General features: G+C 34.5%; 1 protein-coding gene across 1 annotated transcript in view; it reads left to right on the forward strand.

Annotated features, from left to right (window-relative positions):
- Slain2 (SLAIN motif family member 2) overlaps positions 1-23,503 on the forward strand; it is a 58,883-nt gene that overhangs the window by 14,232 nt on the left and 21,148 nt on the right. The window contains exons 3-7 of the mRNA XM_010640288.2: positions 493-657; positions 2,014-2,175; positions 4,821-5,180; positions 5,726-5,863; positions 16,517-16,594. Of these exons, the coding sequence (XP_010638590.1) occupies positions 493-657; positions 2,014-2,175; positions 4,821-5,180; positions 5,726-5,863; positions 16,517-16,594 (903 nt within the window). The remainder of the gene's footprint in view (positions 1-492; positions 658-2,013; positions 2,176-4,820; positions 5,181-5,725; positions 5,864-16,516; positions 16,595-23,503) is intronic.

A 23,503-nucleotide genomic window follows, 5' to 3' on the forward strand; every position in this document is an offset into this window, starting at 1 on the left:
ATATATATATATGTTGGGGTCTTTTTAAAAAGGGAATTACCATTTTTTCATTTTTTCAAAAATCCAAATTTTAGAAAAGCTTTTTAAGGCTTGTTATTTCTAACTTATAGAAAATTAAGAAAATGTTTTATATTTTATTTAAACTTAAAGTTCAGTCACAATTGATAGAATAGTTATTAAAGAATAAACTTTCCAACAAGGTGAAAGTGAATTAATTTAGTGGCAATTATTCTGTTAGGATATATTCTTCCCATAGCCTTCCCATATTATTATTTTGTTGTTGGGTGTGACTGCTGCTTTATTTGCATAACACAGTTTAAGAGAATGAAAACATTTTGTTGGGATTATCAATGTGATATATTTTCCTTAGTAGTATGAAATATTTATTTAAACTGAGATAATGACAATAAAATTTTAATAGAAAAACTTCCGAAATAAAATGTTAACTTTTTTTAATTATTAAATTTGATTTCCGCCTCCTTATTAATGCAGCTCTCAAGAGGCAGAATTTGTATAATAATCCTTTCAACTCTATGAGTTACACAAGTCCTTACAGTCCAAATGCCAGTAGCCCGTACAGCAGTGGCTTCAATTCTCCGTCCTCAACCCCAGTGCGACCTCCTATAGTCAAACAGCTTATACTTCCTGGAAATTCAGGTAAGGAGAAAAAAATGGAGTTACTAAGAAATGGTGTTTAATTTACTTCCCTACTTCAAAAAATAAGTTACTAGTAGTTCAGGTTCGTTTTATTTATGAAACTTTTAACTGGACAGAGTAGTGATAGTAACCCTTTCAGTGTTTTCAATCATACAAACAGTTTACTTATTTTTCCTAGAATAGTATCATGTTAAAGAGATTGATATGCAATATTTGTTTAAAATAAAGAATTTGATTCGGGTATTCAAATTCTTGGGGTACATTTTCTATCACTTGCTCTTCTTTCATTGATAGTATAATTGTTAATTATTTTGTGTTTTTGTTCTCCTTTTATGTTTTTCATATTGGAGGTGATTATAGTAAAAAATTCTGGAAGACAAGTTTTAGATAAATCTATGTTAGAAATATTAGCAGCAGTGTTCAGATTTTATGATTATTTCTCTAGAAACAAGTTAGACACTTTTAGACATGTGCATTATTATTATTCTAACTTGTTTTGTTTGCCTGTTTGTTTAAAATGATAAAGTACTTTTCAAAACCTGGTCATTTTCTTTACTTTGTTTTTCATGCTAAGCAAGCACTCTACCACTGAGCTACACTACCAGCCTTTTAAAATAAATTTTATTTTGAGACAAGGTCTTGTTAAATTTCCCAGGCTAGCCTCGATCCTGTGATCCTCCTGGTTCAGCCTCCAGAGGAACTGGAATTGCAGGCGTGCTCCACCACACCTATCTTCTGGGTTACCTATCTTTAGTGCTTCACTGCTAAAAGCTAGAACTCCTTGGATCTCCATTACTAATTTGGCAAAAGAATTTTGTAAATGTAATATGTAGGAAAAATTAGCCTAGTATTCTTTTTGTTTTGTTTTGTTTTGTTCTTCAGTGTCTAAGGAATCTAATTTTTCTCAAATTAGTTTTGTTTAGGAAAACTAGTATTCAGGGAAAAGATGATGGTGCTTGCTCTTGACTGGATTTGAGGAAAAAAACACTACATCATAAATTCATCTACTTAGATTCATAATTTCATGGACTGTCTTCTAAAAGTTGAAATCCTCTAACACTTGAGTACTGACTCCTTTCTAGGCACTGTGTTAAAAGTTTGATTGTTGTACAGAGCCTAGGTAAATTATACTTCAATTTTGAAAAGGTGTTATGTCTTTATGTCACTGTATATAAAGGAGTTTCTGTAGCCCTCTTTTTTCCTAACTAGGTCAAGTTCCATTTTCAGTGTTTGCTGATTTTATAAACATATGGCAGAATACTAATGTACTAAATCAAAGGATATGCTATCTAGTTAATTGTAACAGATGTTTACTCAACTTTTATCCTACCAAAGTGAATTTTTTTCTTTTGTTAGGTAACTTCAGAAGTTCATCAGACAGAAACCCTCCACTCAGTCCTCAGTCCTCTATAGACAGTGAGTTAAGTGCTTCAGAATTAGATGAAGATTCAATTGGATCCAATTATAAGCTAAATGATGTAACCGATGTACAGATTCTGGCCCGGATGCAAGAAGAAAGTGAGTATTTCAATTATTAGAGGTTGACATTTTTCACTACTGTGTATATTTGGTGTACATATTAAGTATGTCATAAAGTGTTGTGGGAATAGTAATGTAGTGAAAGAAGATATGTTGAAATGAGCAGTTCAGAGGCTTATTCAACATAGGTGCTTGTTTGTTCATTTATTTGTTTTCAGAGTCCATTTCACATAGGGCAGTTTTGCTGTAAGAAAGGCAAAGAAACGACATTATCCTTAGCTTCTGTGGCTACATCCAGACCCTGTGTGTAACTTTGTATTGGCATGCACAAGTGTAGTTATTACTCTGTATCTTTAGTGTAAATCAGTGTTTCTTAACCTCTTTTTTTATTGCTTTCCTAAAGAGCCTTTCTGTTTTTCCTATTCATATATCCCTCCCCCATGAAATTTTAATATCACAGTTAAACTCTCTAAGTACTATCAGTTAATATATCTTAAGAGTTTTTTTGTACCTCAATAACCAACTTTTGCCTTCTTGGTAACAAACCTCACTTCTCGCATGTATACAAATATAAAAAAGACTCATGAGAAAATTGGAATTGTGACATTAAATTAAAACATGTGATGATGCTTTGCGGCATGGGTCTTGAAACTTTTTAGGACACAGTCATCTATAAGAATCCAATAAAAATGATTTCTTCTGTCATTCCTAGAATATACATAGGTGCAAAATTTTTCATTCTTCTTGGGGATTCATGAAAGCCCTGGCCTCATTTGAATGTAAACTGGTGATGGTGATTTTCTTGCCTATGCGTTTTATAAATGCCATACCCTATACTGTGAAGTAAAAAATGTTTCTAAAATGATCCTTTAACCTTTTCAGTGAAAAAATTCTTGAAATACACATTTTAGAGTCTTGACAATTGGCTAAGAGTAATGGAGCATTGTTAAAATTTGGTTAAAAAACTTTCCATTGTCTGTGTGTATAATAGATCCTTTATATAGTAGGCTTTATCAAGCTGTAACATTTAAAAAGCTGCAGCATGTTTCTTTCTCTGCTGATTCATTTCCCATTTAAAGGCAGCTTCCCCTAGACAGATAGAAGGGTTTAATTTCTTTATTTCTTGTTATACTTGAAAATTGTTGACATGGTCTCTCTTCTGTAATTTTATGTATCTTCATTTATTCTGTGATATTTTCAGCTAGTCGGTTGGTTATTCATGGATATGAAAAGGAGGGGATAAAAAAAAAAAGAGGGGGTAAAAAAGATTGTTGTTTAAGTATTTGCCATAGAATAAATTCACTTATTTCTTCTTTAAATTTTGAATTTTTAGAGCCCAGGATTTTGATAAAGCTCAAACAACTATTTGCTTTAATTTTCATCTTGTGTTTGGTATATAATAGGAATTTTTGCCTCATTATTGTTTAGTAGTCCTTCCTAAGCCATACACATGCATAAATATGTATTTCTTGGTGAATTAAAAGAAAGATGACACCAAAATGACATGTACCCCCCCTTTTTTCCTTTTTTGGTACCGGGGATTGAACTCGGGTCCTTGCACTTGCAAGGCAGGCCACCGAACCACTGAGCTAAATCCCCGGCATGTACCCCCTTTTTTGATTTTCTTCTTCTTTTTTTTTTTTTTTATAACAAACTCTTTCAGGACTTCTGCAGAAATTAGAAATGTAGAATTCCATATTTAGGCTCTTTGCGTATTCATGTTCCCTCATTTAAAAAATAAATGCAAAGCCCGTAGGGATTGTAATTTGCTTCTTAGGGTCTTTTTATTTGTGAAGAGGCTACATTGGGATCTGAATTTTCTTTTCTGAAACAGTGATGTTTTACAGGCTTGTTGTCTTTTGTTAAACGACATAAGTGCCATATTGGCTGTAACTAGACACTAAGTAACTCAGTATTGTGGTTCCCAAACCTGACTGAAGGGTAAGTAGACCCAGGAATTATTAGTGGTTTTTGTTTTGTGTTGCCTTGGTTTTTTTACAGTGCTGGGATTGAACCCGAGCCCACATTCATGCCACACATGTACTGTACTAGTGTACTATACCCCAAGAAATCAATAGTTTTAAAGATAGCCATGGTGATTTTAATATACTAGTTTGTGGAACCTTGTTGATAGCACTTTCTGTGTGTAAATATATGACTTAAAGGTTTGAATATCTCTCTGTAAAATCCTTTTTCCTGGATTGTCAGTAGTTAGTAGAATGTGCTCAAAGTATTACACAGTTTCTGGGTTTTGGGTTTTTTTTCCTTTTTTAAATGATTTTTGGTGGTGGTGTTAGGGTTTTAATCCAAGGATTAAGTTTCTAAAGAGTTTATTTGCTTAGTGGTATATTCTGTTCCATTAATGTTAGGCTCAAATCTGAATTGCTGTCTTTAGGAGTTGAAATGCTTCTATATTTTGATTGTACTTTGTAATTTAGATTTTAGATTCAAGAAAATATTGAAACTGTACAAAAGTTTATATATTTTCACTTTTAAAATAACCTTCAGATCTGATTTATACATCCTTTTATGGGAAAACATTTAAAAGTAGAAGCAGAGTTTTCCTTTACACTTTATATATACCCTACTTGAATTTCTCAATGATAATCTTTTCTTTTAAATTTTAAAAATATATATGTATTTGAAAATATAAAGAAATAAAATAACACACTAACTGTTGCCAGGTCTTCGGCAAGAATATGCAGCCACCACATCTCGGCGCAGTTCTGGTTCATCTTGCAATTCTACAAGACGGGGTACATTTAGTGACCAGGAACTTGATGCACAAAGCTTAGATGATGAAGACGACACTATGCATCATGCGGTATACCCTGCTGTTAACAGGTTTTCACCATCACCACGAAATTCACCTCGACCATCACCTAAGCAATCACCTAGAAATTCACCTCGTTCACGATCTCCAGCTCGGGGAATAGAATATAGTAGAGTGTCTCCACAGCCTATGATTAGCCGCTTACAGCAACCTCGCCTTTCACTTCAAGGTCATCCCACAGATTTACAGACGAGCAATATTAAAAACGAAGGTAAGACATGGCAGATTTGGTTTGTTTGTTTGTTTTTTGTTGGGGGATGACACTGGGGAGTGAACCTAGAACTTTGTGCATGCTAGGCAAGTGCTGTACCCATTGAGCTACCCCCTCCCCAGCCCTGGCAGATTTTGTAGTGAGAATATTTTTGGAAAAAGCCTTCATATTTTGTGTGGAAGGAACACAGTTTTGCTAAGACTTTTTATTTCAGATAAGTAAATATTCAAGTTTACCATTTTATTAATACTTTATCAATGCAAAAATAAAAGAGGAAATTAATTTAGGTTACTTTTGCATTAATTTACTCATGGAGCAACCTTTACTTAGATTTAGATTTAAATATATAGTTTATAGTTATCTTTTAAGGTTTTTCTCTTATTCTATAATAAACTTTGGGTTGATTTTTTTTTAATACTTTGTTTTTCTCTTTTATAATATGTAGAATGTTTAATTTCATTTTTGAGTTCTAATTGATGCTGTAATTCTTTCTCTACGTGAAACAGTGGTTAGATTTTTAAAAATTAAAATTCTTATTATTGTAGAGAAACTAAGGCGCAGTCTTCCAAACCTGTCTCGAACATCTAATACACAAGTTGACTCAGTGAAAAGCAGCAGAAGTGATTCAAATTTTCAAGTGCCAAATGGAGGAATACCTCGTATACAATCTCAGGCTTCAGCCAGTGAGTATCTTTCTTAACACTTTGAGGTGTCAGTTAATTAACAGCAAATGAAAATTACGGATATTTATTTCTAGTTGAACAATTGTATTAAACTGTTGTAATAAGATAATCATACCATATTAAAATTTAAAGTTATCCCTGTAAAAATATCCAATTTTATCAGTAGATATAAGTGTATGAAACTTTGGTCTTTACAGAATTTTAAAATACCCTTGGTCTCTTTTGTTAAAAAAGGGATTTAGTTTTTACTTATAAAAACTAGAAGTAGTAATAGTAACCACAACACTATATCCCATTTTATTTTAAAATATCTAGAGCAGAAGGTGTAGCTCAGTGCAAGAATGCTTGTGTTGAGGCCTGGGTTTGATCCCCAGAACCCCTAAAAATATATCTAAAAGCTTATAATTATATACTCTAAAGAACATCATAATAAAAATAAGCAATTCATCGGTCAAACCTATAGTGTACTGAGACTATATCAGAGTTGGATTTTTGTAGCTTTTCTTTCTCAAATAGGAATGTATTTTGAGGATTTAGATAAAATCTTACTTTATTTCTGTATCATCTGGTAGAAAATTTGAGACGATTTATTTCTATATTATGGAAAATATAATAATCACAGTAATTTCAGATTAATTCATATTTATAATAGTACTCATTAGAGATGAAAATTTGAGGTAATAAATTGCCAAAAACCATCATTCTTTAAGACTTGATTGGTATTGCTGTATTTAAATTATGTTTTGAAAATAAAGTTTTAGAGTTAAAACTAAACTCAAGCAGAGAAAATGAATTTTGGAAATTTTTTTAAATACATGCAGACCTGGGTGTGGCTACATGCCTGTAATCCCAGCACTAAGGAGGCTGAGGCAGGAGGATTGCCACAAGTTCAAGACCTACATAGTGAGTTCAAGGCCAGCCTAGAATGAAAATAAATAAATATATATATATAAAACAAAACACATGTAGATTTTAATTTTTGTTTTTTATAATTGGATGGATACTAGCCCGTGAATGTGACAAGTCTTTCTACATGGAAGTAATGCTTTTTTTCAATTATTATTTTTAACAACAATTTGAGTTATTTTATAACAGGTAGTATGTTAAATAAATGATTATTTATGTAGAGCACAACATAGCCATTCCTTGAAAGCCCTCTATTCTGCCATATTTTACATTGAAAATGATAGAATTTGGTGGAAAGAAATCATTCTGAAATTTAAACTTAAAACCCAAGCAGCTTTCTTACTAGAGCTTTAATAAAACAATAATGATTCTGTAAAAATACTAGAACAACTAAAAATAGGTCCTTAGTGAATAAAACAAATATTCCAGCAAATACAGTACTTTTTTAAAAAAAGAAGCTTAAGGTAAGCTGGGTGTGGTGGTGCACACCTGTAATCCCAGCACTCAGGAGGCTGAGGCAAGAGGATCGCTGTGAGTTCGAGACAAGCCTGGGCTACGTAGTGAGTTGCAGGTCAGACTCAAAAAAAAGCAGTTTAAGGTGATGATTGAAAGGAGGGTTGAAGTTGTGAATTAAGGAGATATAAACAGGTATAAACAGATCAGAGAGAATTATGCAGTACAAAGTTCCAAGACAAACTGCCCACAAATAAGCAAAAAAGAAGCTATATAGGAGTAGATGGCTTTTTTATACTGTACACTATAGGGTGATTGAAAAAGAATTGAACATTTCAAAAAAATTATTGCTTCTTAACTAGGATATAAGTATGTAATTGAACCAATTTTAAATGAATAATTACTTATTTCTGTGAATCTATAAAAACTGAGTACACATCTCTTGTGGGTTTCAGTTTACAGGAGTCCTGTACTTGGACTGTTAGATGCAGAGCATGCACACTTAGATCCTTGTAGCATCAGTGGTTGAATGGCAACTGTGATGTGTTCCTTCTTGTCTTCAAGACTATAAAGAAATGATACAAACATGAGGTTATTGACTGGTGTATTTGTTTATAAGTCATTTATTGAGTAATAAAATTTGAATATACCTGATTATTTTTAATTCCTTTGTAGTCTTCTTTGGCTCTATTATTTAGCTGGCTTCATTACTTTTTATTAAGCTATTACCACTTAGAGACTCAAAAATCAGTAGTCTAGGGCTGAAGGTATAACATAGTGGTAGAGTGTATGGCAGGTATGTGTGAGGCCCTGGGTTTTATTCCCAGTACCACCCAAAAACATTAACAGGCTATCCAAAAATACACTTGAATCCAGCTTCTGTAATACAGTGATAAATCTGCCTCATTACCATTGCACATAATAATAATTTGTATTACAGAAATTCACATTACACTGTATTTACATGCAGTCTTAACCCTCAGAACAAATTTATGATGGAGGTACAATTATTAGCATGTCTTAAAAATTAGAAATCAAAGCTTTAGTTAGTATCTGGTTATACATCTTATAAGTGGCAAGTGCGGGTTCAATCCATGGTGATCCAGCTTGAGAGTCTCAGTTGACCTACAGAAAATTGTCACATCCATGATTTAGTACAAAGATATATAAAAATTATCCAGAGATGTCATTTCTATGTTTTCTAAGGTTTAAAACTGTAAATTTTAAAGCACTTTGGAAAATTATCTAGAGATTTATATACCTCATCTATTCTGCTGAATATATGCCAAAACATATTTTCGTACCAAATTTTATGTCTTTTGGAATGGACATCGTGAACTGTATAATTAAGAATACCATTATCATACTCATTATAATACTCATAAAAAGTATAGAATATGTATTCATAAAACCTTACAAATAAAATTAAAGATAAAACGTGAACTCTCATTTCTGAAGTGGTGAGTGGTAGGTTTTTACCTTTAGATTTAGAAGCTGAAGCAGGAGGATCATGAGTTTGAGGCCAGTCTGGGCAATTTAACAACTTAATAGGACCCTGGTCTCAAAATAAAGATTTTTTGGCGGGGGGGTTACCAGGGATCAAACTCGGGACTTTGCGCTTGTAAGGTAGGTGGCAGAACCACTGAGTTAGATCCCTGGCTCCAAAATAAAGAATTTTAAGAAGGGCCAAGGATGTAGCTCAGGGTGAAGGCCCTGGGTTCAATCACCAGTAAAAGCAAACAAAAAAATTTTCACATTAATTTAGTACTTGAGAGTTTCTTGTTCCTGGGTTTTTTTTCTCACCAGTATACTCAGCTGATACAAAACAAAAAACACAATGTTAACCCAACAGTAAGAGGAGTTTCAAACATTAAGAAGATTGATCAAACTTGGGTATAAGACTTGCTTTTATATTGTCTGTACAGGTGACAAAAGTTTTATACCTTGCTTCCAAAGGTGTGTTGTTGCGTTTGATAAAAGCACCTCCACCTTTGTCCTCTTTACATCATTCCATTAATCGTCAGCACCACTCTCTTCTTGGGCTTGTTTCCTCCTTCCCTCATACATTCTCTTTATTTGAACTATTCTAGCATCCCAAGCTATTGGGTGGTATAAAATAATTCTTGGTCAAAGAAGAAGAAAAGTGAAAAGTCAGAAACCTTGAAGACAAATATTAATATAAAAATGTTTTGGGGCCAGGGATTTAGCTCAGTGGTTCCACTGCCTGCCTTGCAAATGCAGGGTCCCAAGTTCAATCCCCATTACCCCCCCAAAAAAAATGTTTTGGCTATATATTCAACTTTATGGTAATAACTTGTCTTCTCTAGGGGTAAAATTGTCATGTATAATCACCTGCCGATTTCCTAAAAAGTTTTCTGTGGGTGAATTATTATCTCTTTTACCCCAGAGGTGATAATTAAAGAAAACACATATAAAAAACATAATGATATTCTAATTACTAATTCACTGTTTTGTGGAAAATACTATACAGATTCATAAAGTTATATAAAATAATGATGCATAGGCAGAAAAGCTTTTTGCACTTATATGTACTTGTTCATTTTTATATTTGTAGCTTTAGTATTATTTATACTTTAAAATGTCACAAAAAAATCGCTTCCAGCCTTTTAGCTAAGATCAAATGTAGAATGTCACAAATGTATTTGTTTTATTGTGGAATTTTACTCTTTTCAAAAATACATTTATAAAATAGAAAATATAGAATATTATCAAGCTTAGAACTTAAGTTTACTTTATGAAAATATTGAGATTTTGTTTAAAACTAAAACATCATTAAGCAAAAAGTTATGTTTTTCTTGAAATTTTACATAAATCTTTGGCTCATAAAAATATGTGCTTTTAATTAATACATGCATTGTTTTTATAATAACTTTTTTGTATACTATATACTTATGTACAAATACAGCAAGTTTCATACATTTTGTACAATGGATTGGTATTTTGTATTTTTATATAAGCTTTAGTTACTAGTATAATGTTGCATTTTGTTTTCTTTTAAGTATTTTCCAGCTATAAGTGGTAAAGCTTTGGTTCTTTCTTGCTGGTCTGCATGAAGCTAACTTTGCAAGGTTGCTTATCTCCACCTTCAGGGTCACTTCTTTTGCCTTGTTACTATGCCAATCACTTTTTATAAGCTTATTTGCTGTGGCTGCATTATTGTGGATGCTGGCTTTCAATTATGAGTATTGTGAGAGTTCTAATGTGTTTTCCACTTGTATTATCAATTTCCAACTTTTATATTTGAATAATGTAACTTAAAAAGTTTAAGAAAACCAGAGCATTGTAGAGGTCATGGATCCAGGTCATGTTCTCAGTTTCTTCTGTTAGAGGAGGAAAAAACTATCAGAGGTAGAATTTTTCAAAAGGTTCTCTAAGACTACTGGAACACAGACTTAATAGAAAGTTTTAGTTTTGAGAAACATATAGGACATATTGACCCATAAATAAAGAAAAGAAAGAAAGACAATCTGCTGATATTTTAAAAATGAGAATCAAGACTTGTCATGTAGAGGTACAAGATCCCAACAATGAATGTAACTGTACTGTATCCCTAAAATGTACCAATAAACTCAATTAAAGCTGAAAAAAAAAACCCAAATTTTGATTACTATTTTAAAATGTTTAAAGGTACTTCTACATGTATTATATCTTTTGAACCTTACAAATATCCATTTATTTTATAGAAAAGGAGTAGAGATTCATACAAAACATTTGAATTGTAAACAGTCATATATCTAAAAAAGTAACATAACCATGGCCAAATCACTCCTTCCTCCCAAACTTCTCAGAGACCCTTGATTTACTATCCATCAGTGTTTGGATTAAATCGTAATGAACTAACTGCAAATGAGTAGGCATTTTGAGAAACATCCATGGATGGCTCTTTTGGAGCTTGGTTTGATTAAGTATTGTTTTTGGGTTTTTGTTTGTTTGTTTGTTTATGTGGTACCAGGGATCGAACTCAAGGACCTTGCACTTATAAGGCAGATGCAGTGCCACTGAGCTAAATCCCCAGCCTTTAGCTTGGTTTGAGATTAAAGTTTAAATATCTCAGATAAAAGGCTCATAATACCAATATTCTGCTCTAGACCTCTCACTGAAGAGGGAGAGTATCTGGAACAGTTTTTAGCTTATGCATAGCCAAACTACTTGCAAGCCCAGAAGGAAGGAATTTCTCTCAATTTCACTGACTATACATGAATTTTACATAATTATGAAGCAATGATCGAAATCATATTACATACACTAACTATAGACCAGTCTAAGAGTGAGTAAAATAGTTATAGAATATCAGTTAAAGAATACCACCAATGATGGTGGGTCAGTAATATAATTTTAAGTAGATTTTATTATTGTTTAGGCTTTTATCCCTGAACATTTTGGTTGGTTTGTTTGTTTGTTTTCTGGTACTGGGGATCGAACTCGGGTCCTTGTGCTTACAAGGCAGGTGGCGGAACCACTAAGCTAAATCCCTGGCCCTATCCCTGAACATTTTGATTGAATAGATCTGGGGTGGAGCCCTAGAATCTTGTTTTTCAGAAGTATCTCAGTTGTTTTGGGGAAATATCCCAAGTTTGAGAGCCACTTATTTGGGACCTCAATTTTGAAAGACCTTGAATGCTTGGTTTAGAACTCTAGATATTGTCCAGTAGTCAGTCATTTATGTGTTCCTTAATTCAGTATAAGTGTGTGTGTGTGTGTGTGTGTGTGTGTGTGTGTGTGTGTGTGTGTGTGTGTGTTATGGCCCCAGCACTGCTAATATAAATGTGAGACATCCTGTGCTTTATAGTAGGCAGGAACTTCTTTAGGAGAACAGGAAAGGTACTCGACAGTATGAAGGGTTTTCAGGAAAGATATTGAAAGATAGCCAGCTTAGGAGAAGCTTATGTGTGTACATGGCCAAATGAAGAAAGATATATAGATATTCCCAACGGGCACAATTATGAAGGGGCACTGGAGAGTGGCGGCCTGACAACTGAAGCTCAGGGTATAGGGTGTGATGAGAGATAGGCATAGTAATGAGGGAATGAGAAGTGTAAGGAGGGAATAAATGAAATTTTGAAATAGCAGACTAAAGAATTGGAATTTCAGCCTGTGGGTATAAGGAGCCGTGGTGGACTTTTTATCAAGGTTCCTTCTTAGAAGCTTCTTTGTGATAGCACTGTGGAGAATGAACTAAAATGGAAGATACATTGGAATCACTTAGAAGGTGATTGTGTGATCTGGGCATGAAGTGGAGATTTACAAAAAGGCATTGGTAACAGGGTGATAAAATGTGGGTGATTTAAAAAAAATAAATGATTCGGTGACACTGAGAAAACTGATGGAGAATGACAGAGTATCAGAGGATGACTGAATGAGAATTTGTAAGCAATAAGTATTGTAAGTAGGAAAACCAGGAGTATTTTACCTAGTAGTACATTCATTAATAGCAGTTTATACTTACTTTAGTAGTTAGCACCTGGAGATTATCTTAACATCTCTTCTATGTGACAAAACTTATGTTCAATAATAATAATAATGTAATAAAATTAAAGTTAATTAAAGTTAAGTAATAATGGCCAGGAACAAAGGCCAACAATGAAAATACTTTTGTTGAGCTTTGTATTTTTAACTCTGTCAGTAAAAAACATAATAAAATCGATACTACAGTACAAAAAGAAGATAGTGGGATGTTAAATTGCATTGATCTTTTTGTTAAGGAAAAATATTTTTACATATTACCTATCATAGTAATGAAATCACTTTAGCTTCTGAAAAATTGCCAGTGAATTTCTTCAAAATTCATCTTTGAATATTGAGGCTCAGCACACTAGCCAGGTTTCAGTCTGTCTTTAGTCATTTTTGATGAAAGAACACTGTCTTTTTAAGTATGAAAGATGTTTTTCCTCACAGAGCAACTGATAGGCAAATATGGAAAAACTTTAACATAAAGATAAATTAGAAGGTTCAGAAAATCCTATTTTTTACAGTAAACTCTAAAAATTTTTATATTGCCCAAGCCATTGTCTTGAGGAGGATCAAGTCATGATTTTAAATGCCTTCCCAGTTGAAAAGTTTTAAGTGCAACCTCAAAGTTGCATATAATGACAGAAATAAGGTAACTCACATTGTTTCTTAGTGACTTTACAGTTGTTATACTGTCGTTTATTTTTAATAAGATTAAACTTACTAGTACATTGTAGCATAGTGTGGAAGACACATATTCTGCTGAAGTAATCTTGTGTTATTTTAAACTACTGTGAAAGTTACTCTTGAAAGAAAAATGCATCTGAACCGTATTACTGAGAGTTCTCATACTTCATTTTCATATAAAATACAGTGTTTATTAAAGGACACATAATAAAATGTACTAATTTAAAAACCTGTGTGATATTGTTAAAACTCAGTAGTGACTGCAGCTATTGCTTATGACAAACCAGTAAAATGTTGGAAGTGTGTTTTTTTTCCCTCTGACGTTATTGCTGGAGCATTAGAATAAAGAGCTGGTTTTATATTGCTTCTAAATTCTGCACAGACAGTATACCTGCTTATTCCCTGCACTTCCCTTGAGGTACTACATGAGTGAAATGAAAAGGGTCATATGTAGGAAGCCCCTAAAGAACATTGTCCTAATCAAAACAGGGTGGCAATGGTCTGAGGTATTTAGGAGACAGTGGAAATATAAATAAAGGGACAGATGTAAGAAACTGCAAGAGGTAAATAAGTAGAATTTAAAATAAGGTTTTGAGCTGTGTGCTCACTTCAGCAGTGCATGTACTAAAAGAAAGATTTTGAGCTAGAATGATTTGGAAAATAGTGTTATATGTTTGCTAGAAATACAGAGGTTTTTAGAGGGGCTGATTTGTGGATTATAATGATAGCATCAAAGAATAATTGTTTCTCTGTAGTGTCTTTGCCTCTCAGAGTGCTCTTACTAATTCAGAATTACATAAATATTAAAAGAGAAAGCAAGGCAAATTTTAAACCATAAACATTTTCAAACAGCTAACACGTTAAATTCTATTAATTTAGAAAGTTTAGAAGAGTTTCACTTACATGTACTTTGTTATTTAAAAAATGATTTTGACTTTAGGAAAATGAAATAAGAATTATTATTCAGATAAAAATTTTATTCTTGTTTGATTAACTTATGTGACAGTGTGATATTTTATGCAAATCATTCATTTCATTCCATTTCTGTCAGGCCAGTTTCCCTGATTCTGTATGTAACTAAGTCTTTAAATTCCTGGTGGGCAGTTTTCCTTTGTAGATGTCGTGGTTGTGATATAACCATGAAATTTCAGGGATAATAGAGTCTGCTGGAGTTACCACAACTGTTACAAGTCAGATCTTTCCATTAAGCCCTCACTAAGTTTTTGTATTGACTAATAGATACTGTAGATTGCGAGTATATATTCAATTCATTTCCTTCTGCCTTTATTTATAACTGAGCCTTCCTTCTGTTCTTGAAATGTACTGGGAATGCTCCAGTCTCAGTGTTCTTTACAATTGCTTTTTCCACAATCTAGAGTGTTTTTCTAGATAATCTACATGGCTCACTCCCACTTTTCTTTCAGATCTTTGTGTGAATGTCATCTTAGGGCAATCTTTCCTGATTACCCTCCTTATAAGTACATTTTAAAGCTCCCATTTCTTGTTCCCGTTTCCTCTTTAATTTTTCTCCTTAGTAGCTGTTACTCTCTGGAAGACCATACGTTTTCCTACTCTGTTTATGTCTGTCTCCACTTTGCTAGAGTATTAGTTCTATAAGAATAAGTTCTATGTCTATCGAGTTGGCTCCTAAAACCATTGCACCAAAAACAATACCTGGAATTTAGCACATACTCAACTATTAAAATAAATGAAAGCAAGGATGGGTGGAAGGAAATATGAATAAATGGAATGAAATGTATGAGTAAATATATAAGTGAAAAGTATCAACAAGAACAGTATTGTATAATTTTATGGAACAGATATAACGTACCAAAGTTTTTGGTAGTCTCCATGACAATATTTGAGTTAGTTGGCATCAAACATTATTTAAGTATAGTGTTTGGAATGCTGTAAAATTGGAAGTCAAATACACTGTTTTTTTTGGTACCAGGGATTGAACTCAGGCCCTTGCACTTGTGGCAGAACCACTAAGCCAAATCCCTGGCCCTCGAATACAATTCTTAAAAAATTTATTAGCTATGAGAAAACAGTAGTTTTTCAGCTTTGATAGAATTAAGCAATAGAGGAAACAGACATCTCTTTGATGATACATCATATTTCTCTTTCTTACCCCAGTGATTATGCCCTAGGTAGTCTTGTAGAAATGGGATCTCTTTTTTTGGTTTGTTTTGTTGTACATAAATCCTAGTAGTGTATGAAGTTTAACTCTCCAGTCAGCGGGATGACGTTGTAGAGCCACTTTAATGAGTGATTACACTGGTTTGTGTGGAACTCTGATAATTGGAGCCTTAATAACTATAAATTGAAGTAATTTGAACCATTTTAACTCTAGGCAGCCCTGGGCTGCATCTTACTTGTCAATTTTGGAGTTTTGATGTGGTTGATAGAAGTTTGGAAGAAAGCTCAGCATTCCTCATTGATCACTGTTAAAAATTGTAAAAGGCAAATGCTCTGACTTAGCTGAACCCCTACTCCATAACACACTTAGCTCCCTATATGCATACATGTGTGTGGTCCAGATATGTTGCAACCCAACTCTGAGGCAAGGAACAGTTGGATTCTACAGCAGAGTGATATTGAACATGTTAAAGCCAATAGATTATGATTTCCTGAGGACTTGCATAGTTCTGAGTTTTCTTCTCCTTTTTGAGTATGGGGATTACTGTTTCATTTTAGAACAATTCATCTAACAATAACTGCTTTGCCAAAATGCGCTTTTTTGCATTGAACAGTACTGCATTTATTTTATTCTGTACTGTGTGCTTGTGTTTATCATGTCTTTGTATTGTATTCTTTGCATCCTGTAGCATGTTTGCTGGTGGTTTGTTTTCTCTGATATTTCAAACAATTGACATTTTAGAGATTGTTTCATCTATAAAGAAACTAGTCCTTAAAGTATGCATTGTGCACTAAGATTTCTATTCTCTTTCTTTTCCAATTGAATGCACTAAGCATCACTTTAAAATTCCTCTGCTTCTACGATTCTAACATATTTCCACTTACGAAGTCTGCTTCTTGATAAATTTTAAAGTTGTATTAAAATAGTCACGTTTACAGAAGCTATAGCCTTTATCTTGTACTTCCAGGCAAATATTACAGTTCCTTATTTTTCAACAGCTTCGCAAAGGCTGAAAAATTTGCCTCGTACTTCCCTCAAAGCCAAACAGTTGCTTCAAACTCCATCTACAAAAAGAGGTAACTACAGCCTCTTACTCAGCTTAAATTTTCAGCAAATGATGTAGTTAAACCTTATGACTCTTGGCATACTTACTCAGTGATGTCTGTACGGCACATTTTAGTCTTTTTTCTTAATGTGATAATGTGGATTCTCTGATATGTGGATAAATGCAGGAGAAGCATATTTTCTACAGAGGTATGTATTGGGTTGCTCTTCTGAAAGGAGTACATAATAGAGACTTTATTTTTTCAAATTAACCTAGAACCAAGTATCATTGTTTTAATTTAATGTGAGTTCAACCAGTAAGTGCTTTAAAATGGACCAAATGTCAGACATTCTGTGTGTTAATTTTTTTTCCAGATGTTGATTTTTTTAGTTCACTTATATGTGAAATGAAATGGGAACACTTTTGCATTAGAAGCTGATATAAAAAAGGAAAACACAGCCAGGGATTTAGCTCAGTGGTTCCATTGCAAGCATAAGCACCTGAGTTTGATCGCCTGTACCAAAAAAATAAAAAAATAAATAAAATGAAAACACAAATTGTGGTCCAGCTGAAATGTTTGAAATGTTTATGGAGTTGGAGCTTTTGTAGGATCTGACTGGTGAAGAAATACAAGTTAGATACTAAAACTATACAGTATTGGTTCTGAGAGATTGGGTATATGGATAGGTAGAAGAGAGTAGAATTGTAAGGAGATCTTACTGAATAGACTAGCAGTAATAAGAATGAGTAGAAGTCATGGAGAAAATGAGTTAGAACAAATACAGCCAACAAGAAAAAAATATTTCTCTATCCAGGACATGTAAGTTTTCTGATAGCTTCATAATTTAGTAGGTAACAGAGATTTGTAAGGAGCATGAAGCAAATCATAGAGGAAGAAAAAGTTTGAAATTGGATTTGTTGAGAAAAATGTTTACTATGGTTGCAAAAGTACTATAATAGATATTTTGGCAAATTCATTATTTTAAGTGTTTTAGCAGTGATTTAGAGGATTGAGTATAATTTAAAGAATTAGTTTGAGATAATCGAATCTGAAGGACAGAGACTAGCCAAATAGAAGTACAGGATGTGTGAATGTTTGTTTGTTAAATATTAGAAGTTGACCATAGGCCTACATTAAAGATATCTCCGGTGCCATGGTCAGAAAAATAGACTGCATAGATTATGTTCCTTTAATAGAGAATAGATGGCTCATTGGGGTCTTTATAGAAGGAATCCTTAACAATTTACCAAAAAGGAAACATAATTACAGTACTTTCTTTGGCACTGCAGTGAACAGTATTTACATAATCATAAACTGATTAGTTTTAACTAACAATTGCAGTATAGCTATATTGGCAGTAAAAAGAACAAGAAGTAGATGTAAGGTAAGATGGACTGAGGATTTAGCTCAGGGGCACCATGCCTGACTTACTTGCAAGCACAAGGTCCTGGGTTTGATCCCCAGTACAAAAAAAAAAAAAAGTAGATGTAAGGGACAAGGAAGTTAGATCTCATTTAATCTATAAGAAAGCCAATAAAGTATAAAAATCTAAAGGTGATGATTCAAACCAAAAGTATATACCTGTCATAGAAAAAATAGAGATAGAGAAAAAATGCTAAAAAAGAATTTGCGACCCAGCAATCCCACTATTGGGTTTATATCCAGAGGGAATGACCTAGTGTATTGAAGACATGTCTGCCCTGCTGGGTGTACGCACGATTCACAATAAACCTAGATGTCTCAACAATGGATGAATGGTTTCTTTGGTTTTTGCTTTTTTTGGTACCGGGGATTGAACTTGGGTCCTTGCATTTGCAAGGCAGACAATGGCACCCAATGAGCTAAATCCCCAGCCCTGAATTTTTGTAATGTGGCATATATACAAAATGAAAGAGTGTTCAGACATTTTAAGAAATGGGATCCAGCTAAAGAAGCTGAATTATGAGGAAGAATATGCAGCCAGGGCAGCTTAGTGGCTTAGCAAGACCCTGTCTCAAAATAAAAAGTAAAAACAGGGCTGGAAATGTAGCTCAGTGGAAATGCTGTCATTTCAATCTCCAGTACTAAGGGGCTGGGGGTGGGTGTGAAATACTATGATGTGATAATATTGTTGGATGTGGAGGACATTATGTAAAGCATAGTGAGCCAGACACGGAGGGACAAATACGGTACTGTGTGGTCTCATTCGATATGTGACTTCCTGTGGAACATGCCTATAATCTGAGCACTGGGGAGGCTGAGGCAGGAGGGTTGCCCGGAGATTAAGGCCAGCCTGAACTTCATAGTGCAACTGTCTCTCAAACGAAGAAATACACATGGCTTCTCAAAAAGTTGACCTTATAAAAGTAAAGCATAAACTAACAATAGTGACCAGAGATTACTATTAGGGAGTGGAAGAAAATGTAGACTTGCTAGTGGGTACAAAATTATAAGGATAGGAAGAGTAGCTTCTAATGTTATTATACAGTAGGGTGACTGTAGTTAATAATAATGTACTCGATATCAAAATAACTGGAATGGTTTTTTTCTTTAATATTCTTACCAGAAAGAAATTATTAATTTATAAAGTAGTGGATATGCTAATTACCCTGACTCGATCGTTATGCAAAGTATATATGAATTGAAACATTGCATTGTGCCCCACAAACATATAGACCTCAAGCTTCTGCTTTGAGACTTACAGATTTTTTTAGTACTGAACTTCCTTGGCTATGGTGGAAGCAAGTGAAAACAAATCAGCAGCTGGGGTGTGGCTCAGTGGTAGAGTGCTTGCTAGCATGTGTGTGATAGACTCTGAGCTCAATCCCTAGCACCACCCAAAATATTAAAAATCTAGACCGATAGCTGGAGGTATCAACAATGGTGGTATCAAAAACAGGGCAAGAAAAAAATGTTTTAAAGAATAAGAAAATCAGAGCAAGAAATTACTGTGCTATAATAAAAGAATTGGGGGATTTTATTCTGTTTTTTGTTGTTTTGGATCAAACTCGGGACCTTGCATTTGTGAGGAATGCAGCGGCACCACTGGATTTAAAATCCCTGGCCTGGGATTTTAAATTTGTATAAATCCTATTCTCTTTGTAAGCAGCTTCATTAAGGTTTTGTTTTGTTTTGGAACCAGGTGGGTTTACATAGTTTTAAATATTTACTTTAAAGATTTTATGATGTTATATTTACTAGGGTAAAATACTATACAGTTGAATTTATTTATTTGTTTGTTTGTTTGTTTATTTATTTTTAGGACTACAGCAAGCCTTTATTATGGGGAGGATATGCCTGGCTGTCTCTGAACAAAGGAGAGAAAAGCAACATGGCAGAACAGAAAGCTTCTTTTATAGGAGAGGGGTGGGTTAGTCTGAGCTGGGGTGGAGTTTAGTGAAGTAGTATTAAGAGATTGGAGGAGCCTGTGACATCACTAGCTGCTAGGAGGTAGCAAGTATTGGGTTACTCTTGGTGGGAGAAGAGGCATGATGGGAAGAAGCCTGTCCTTTGTTGGGAGAAGCCATATTTTAACATGGAGGCTGCTATTCTATGTGGCAGCTGTCCTAAGGCAAGGGAAATCTAACATTGCAGGCTTTTGTTTTATGGTGGTTGGGCAAAGGTCTCTTCTTCTGGAGCTGCTTCGAGCTGACAAAGGGTCGAAGTTTGGGGACAGTGGTAGGTGGGGGCTTCTTCTCTCTGCTGCAGTGGCTGATACCCCACCATGACTAGTTCCATGACTCTTTGGTTGGTAAATGCCCTCATGTGTTCCTGCAAGAAATTTTGAAAACAGTGAAACAGACAGAGGCCTACCATGGCCAGAAGACCCATGCAGGTCAGCAGGCCCAATAAGGGAAGTAGCCATGGCATAATCTATTGAAGCCAGGAATAGTCTTGGGTTGTTCCCCATGTACCCCATTGTTTTTTAAGGTTTTCAATGCATTGTTGTAATTCTTTAACCTTTGCCTTGACTATGCCTGATTGGTTAACAAAATAACACTCTTCACCTAGAGTCTGGCACGTTCCCCCTTGGGCTCTGTTAACATGTTGAGGAAGCGTCTATTTTGGAGCTGGCAGCTGCTAGGGAATTAATCTGGTCCTGGATTGTTTAGGGATTGGCTTATCTTGTCCATGTCTTCTGAGATCTCTATTGACAAAGCCTGATGGAAATGTGTAGAGGTAGAGACACATGCTATATCCATCACCATGCCAGTGAGGACCCCTGCTTCCATCAAGAAGGGGACCGGGAAAGGGGCTGCCCTGTTGTTGACCTTTGACCATAAGAGGATCCTTTCAAACATCTGGGATTATTGATGGTCAAGGGAGAGTTGAGAAACGCTATGTAACAAAATTTCAGATCAGTTGAGGCATCGGAATGTTTCCAGACTGCAAATGAAGTATAGTCCTTTGGATAGGCAGACCGGGCTCTCTTCTGAAATATAGAGGAAGCAAGCAAGGCAAGTGATGTGTTGTCATTTTGCCCTGTGCATGTCAAGTTAGTGTTTTGTGTAGGGAATGGGAGCCCCATAGTGAGGGGTCCCAGAACTGTGGATAAATTGCCAGTATTTGAGACAGACAGGTTAAAATTTATGGGAATTGGAGTGAATGAGTGGGGGTAAATGGACATAAACATCCAACCGTCTGCGATATTGACAGGGAGATAGTGGAGGGTGGTATTAAATAGGTGTTGTAGCCTTTTTTGAGATTGGGTTATCTAGTTTACCACTTGGAAATCTATCCCTTTATAGGGAGATGGAGTGGTGGGTCTCAAAAGTCTCGCTAGTGCCTGTTCACTGACTGCCTCTTTTGGTTATTCTTTTCTGCTGGGTATTTAAGACCAAGTTAAAGTGAGACCTGTGTTAATCAGTATGAACCTCTTGCTATCTGTCAAGGTCCGTTAAGTCTCTAGGCATTACTTTGGAGCCATGCATACAGCCTCTCAGCTCCTTTGTGAGTGTCAATGATTAGGATGGGCCATGGCCTTGCTTGACCATGGTGCTTTCAGTGAAAGTGTGGGAGGCTTTTTCTCTTGGTGACCCTCCTTTAGAACACATTACATTTGTCCTCTGATGTCCAGCAGTCGCACTGCTCAGGAGGTTGGGTGACTTACCAAAGATGTAAGGTGTTGTAGAAAAGGTTCCTTTATACTTTGGATCTTTGATGACCTTGGAGGGCCAGGTCCAAAATATTGGTGGTCTTCTTAGCCCAGTTACCTTTAATGTTGGTCTCTGCCCTTTGGTGGTTGAACACCCAGAAGAGAAGATCAGTGACATCAGTACTGAAGGAGAAGCAGTGAGGTTGACTATTATAACTTTATTTGGATAGCAAGCACCCTGGAATCTAAAATACATGTAGAGGGCTGCTATTTTTATCAATCATGGTTGTTATAGTAGTTGATTTCCTGTAGAATATTAACAGAAAAAACTTGGAATCAGGAGCCACATATAATAATAATATTTTAGCATGACAATCATGATGACATTATCTTTGCAACAAACTTAGATATGTATCTTAGTATAAAATAGCCATTGTTAAATGTATTTATTCCCCTCTAAAAGCACATAAGAACAAACAACAAAAAAAAACCCCAGGAAACTCCTACTTAAGTTACTACCTTTTGATAGGATGCCATCTAAGGAAAGTGTATGGGCCTACAGATGTACCTGTAATCATGAGTAGGTGGAGAAGAGAAGGGCGAATACCTGGATCCAAAGGTTATTGCCAGGCTGGGGATTTAGCTCAGTGGTTCTTCCACCTGCCTCACAAGAGCAAGTTCCCGAGTTCAATCCCCAGTACAAAAAAAAAAAAAAAAAAAAAAAAAAAAAGGTTATTGCCATAAACAATATGTTGGAATACCTGTATAATCAGAAAACATGAATACATTTTGTACCCCAGAAAAGTAGTAATAATAATTATTACAATTATATGAAACCTTATGTCCTTTAATGTAGCTTGGTACTAAAAGGATCTTTTTTAGTAACTCCTTGTTTTTCCACAGAAAATATTGTATTTTGAAGATGACCTTTATAAACATATCACAATAACATATTTAGAACTCAACCTTTGGATGATAACAATATAAATATTTTATAACAACATATTTAGCAAAGTATATCTTCCCATAAGGCTATGAAAATTATTGGGGCTCCCATTAGTGAACAAAGACCAGAATAAATTTTTCTGAGCAGCTGCTTCTTTGTTCACCAACAGAAGTCTATCCAAACCTAAAAGTTTATATTTAATTATCTTGACAATTTTTTATTTAACCTGTAAAATCAGGTTGTAGAAATTAACAACTTATTTCTATCTTTGATGTCATTTTGATCAAAAAATATAATTGGACAGACACTTTCAAACAATTGGATAGACACAGACAAACATACAATTTAGGAAACTAGAGTGCACTCAGATATATTTGGCCAATTGAATTATAACATCTCTTTTAATTAAGGCTAGTCAAAACTTTCGCAGGTCAGTTAACAGAGATCTCTTGCAGTTAGAATCAGAAGGAGTAAAAGCGCTTTATAACAATAGCATAATCTTGTGTTATGGTTATTGTCAGAAGTCTGTAAGCAGAAAGTCAAGTTAATCCATAATTATAAGAATTTACAATGTAGAAAATGGATACATATTGAGGATATACTCCTAAGTGAAATAAATAAGTCACACATGTGTAAATACCGAATAGTTTCTCCGGTGTGAATAAACTGTAATAGTACATAAGATCCTAATGAGATAATTGACGTTGTGAAATGGGAAGAAAAGGGCTAAAGGTGTAGGGAAAGTGGGAAGGGTAGGGGAAAGGTAATAAGGAAAAAGAAAAAAATATGAGAAAATGAAAAAATGGAAATAAAGTTTTTGTAAATGGGGAGGAGAGGAGGGGTGAAGGGAGGGCAGGGGCAAGGGGAAAAAATGAGAACCAAGACCTAGCATGTAAAGGTACAAGATCCCAGTGATGAA

The sequence above is a fragment of the Fukomys damarensis genome, unplaced genomic scaffold, assembly GCF_012274545.1.
Source record: "Fukomys damarensis isolate Sample0158 unplaced genomic scaffold, DMR_v1.0_HiC HiC_scaffold_35, whole genome shotgun sequence".
Lineage (NCBI taxonomy): Eukaryota > Metazoa > Chordata > Mammalia > Rodentia > Bathyergidae > Fukomys > Fukomys damarensis.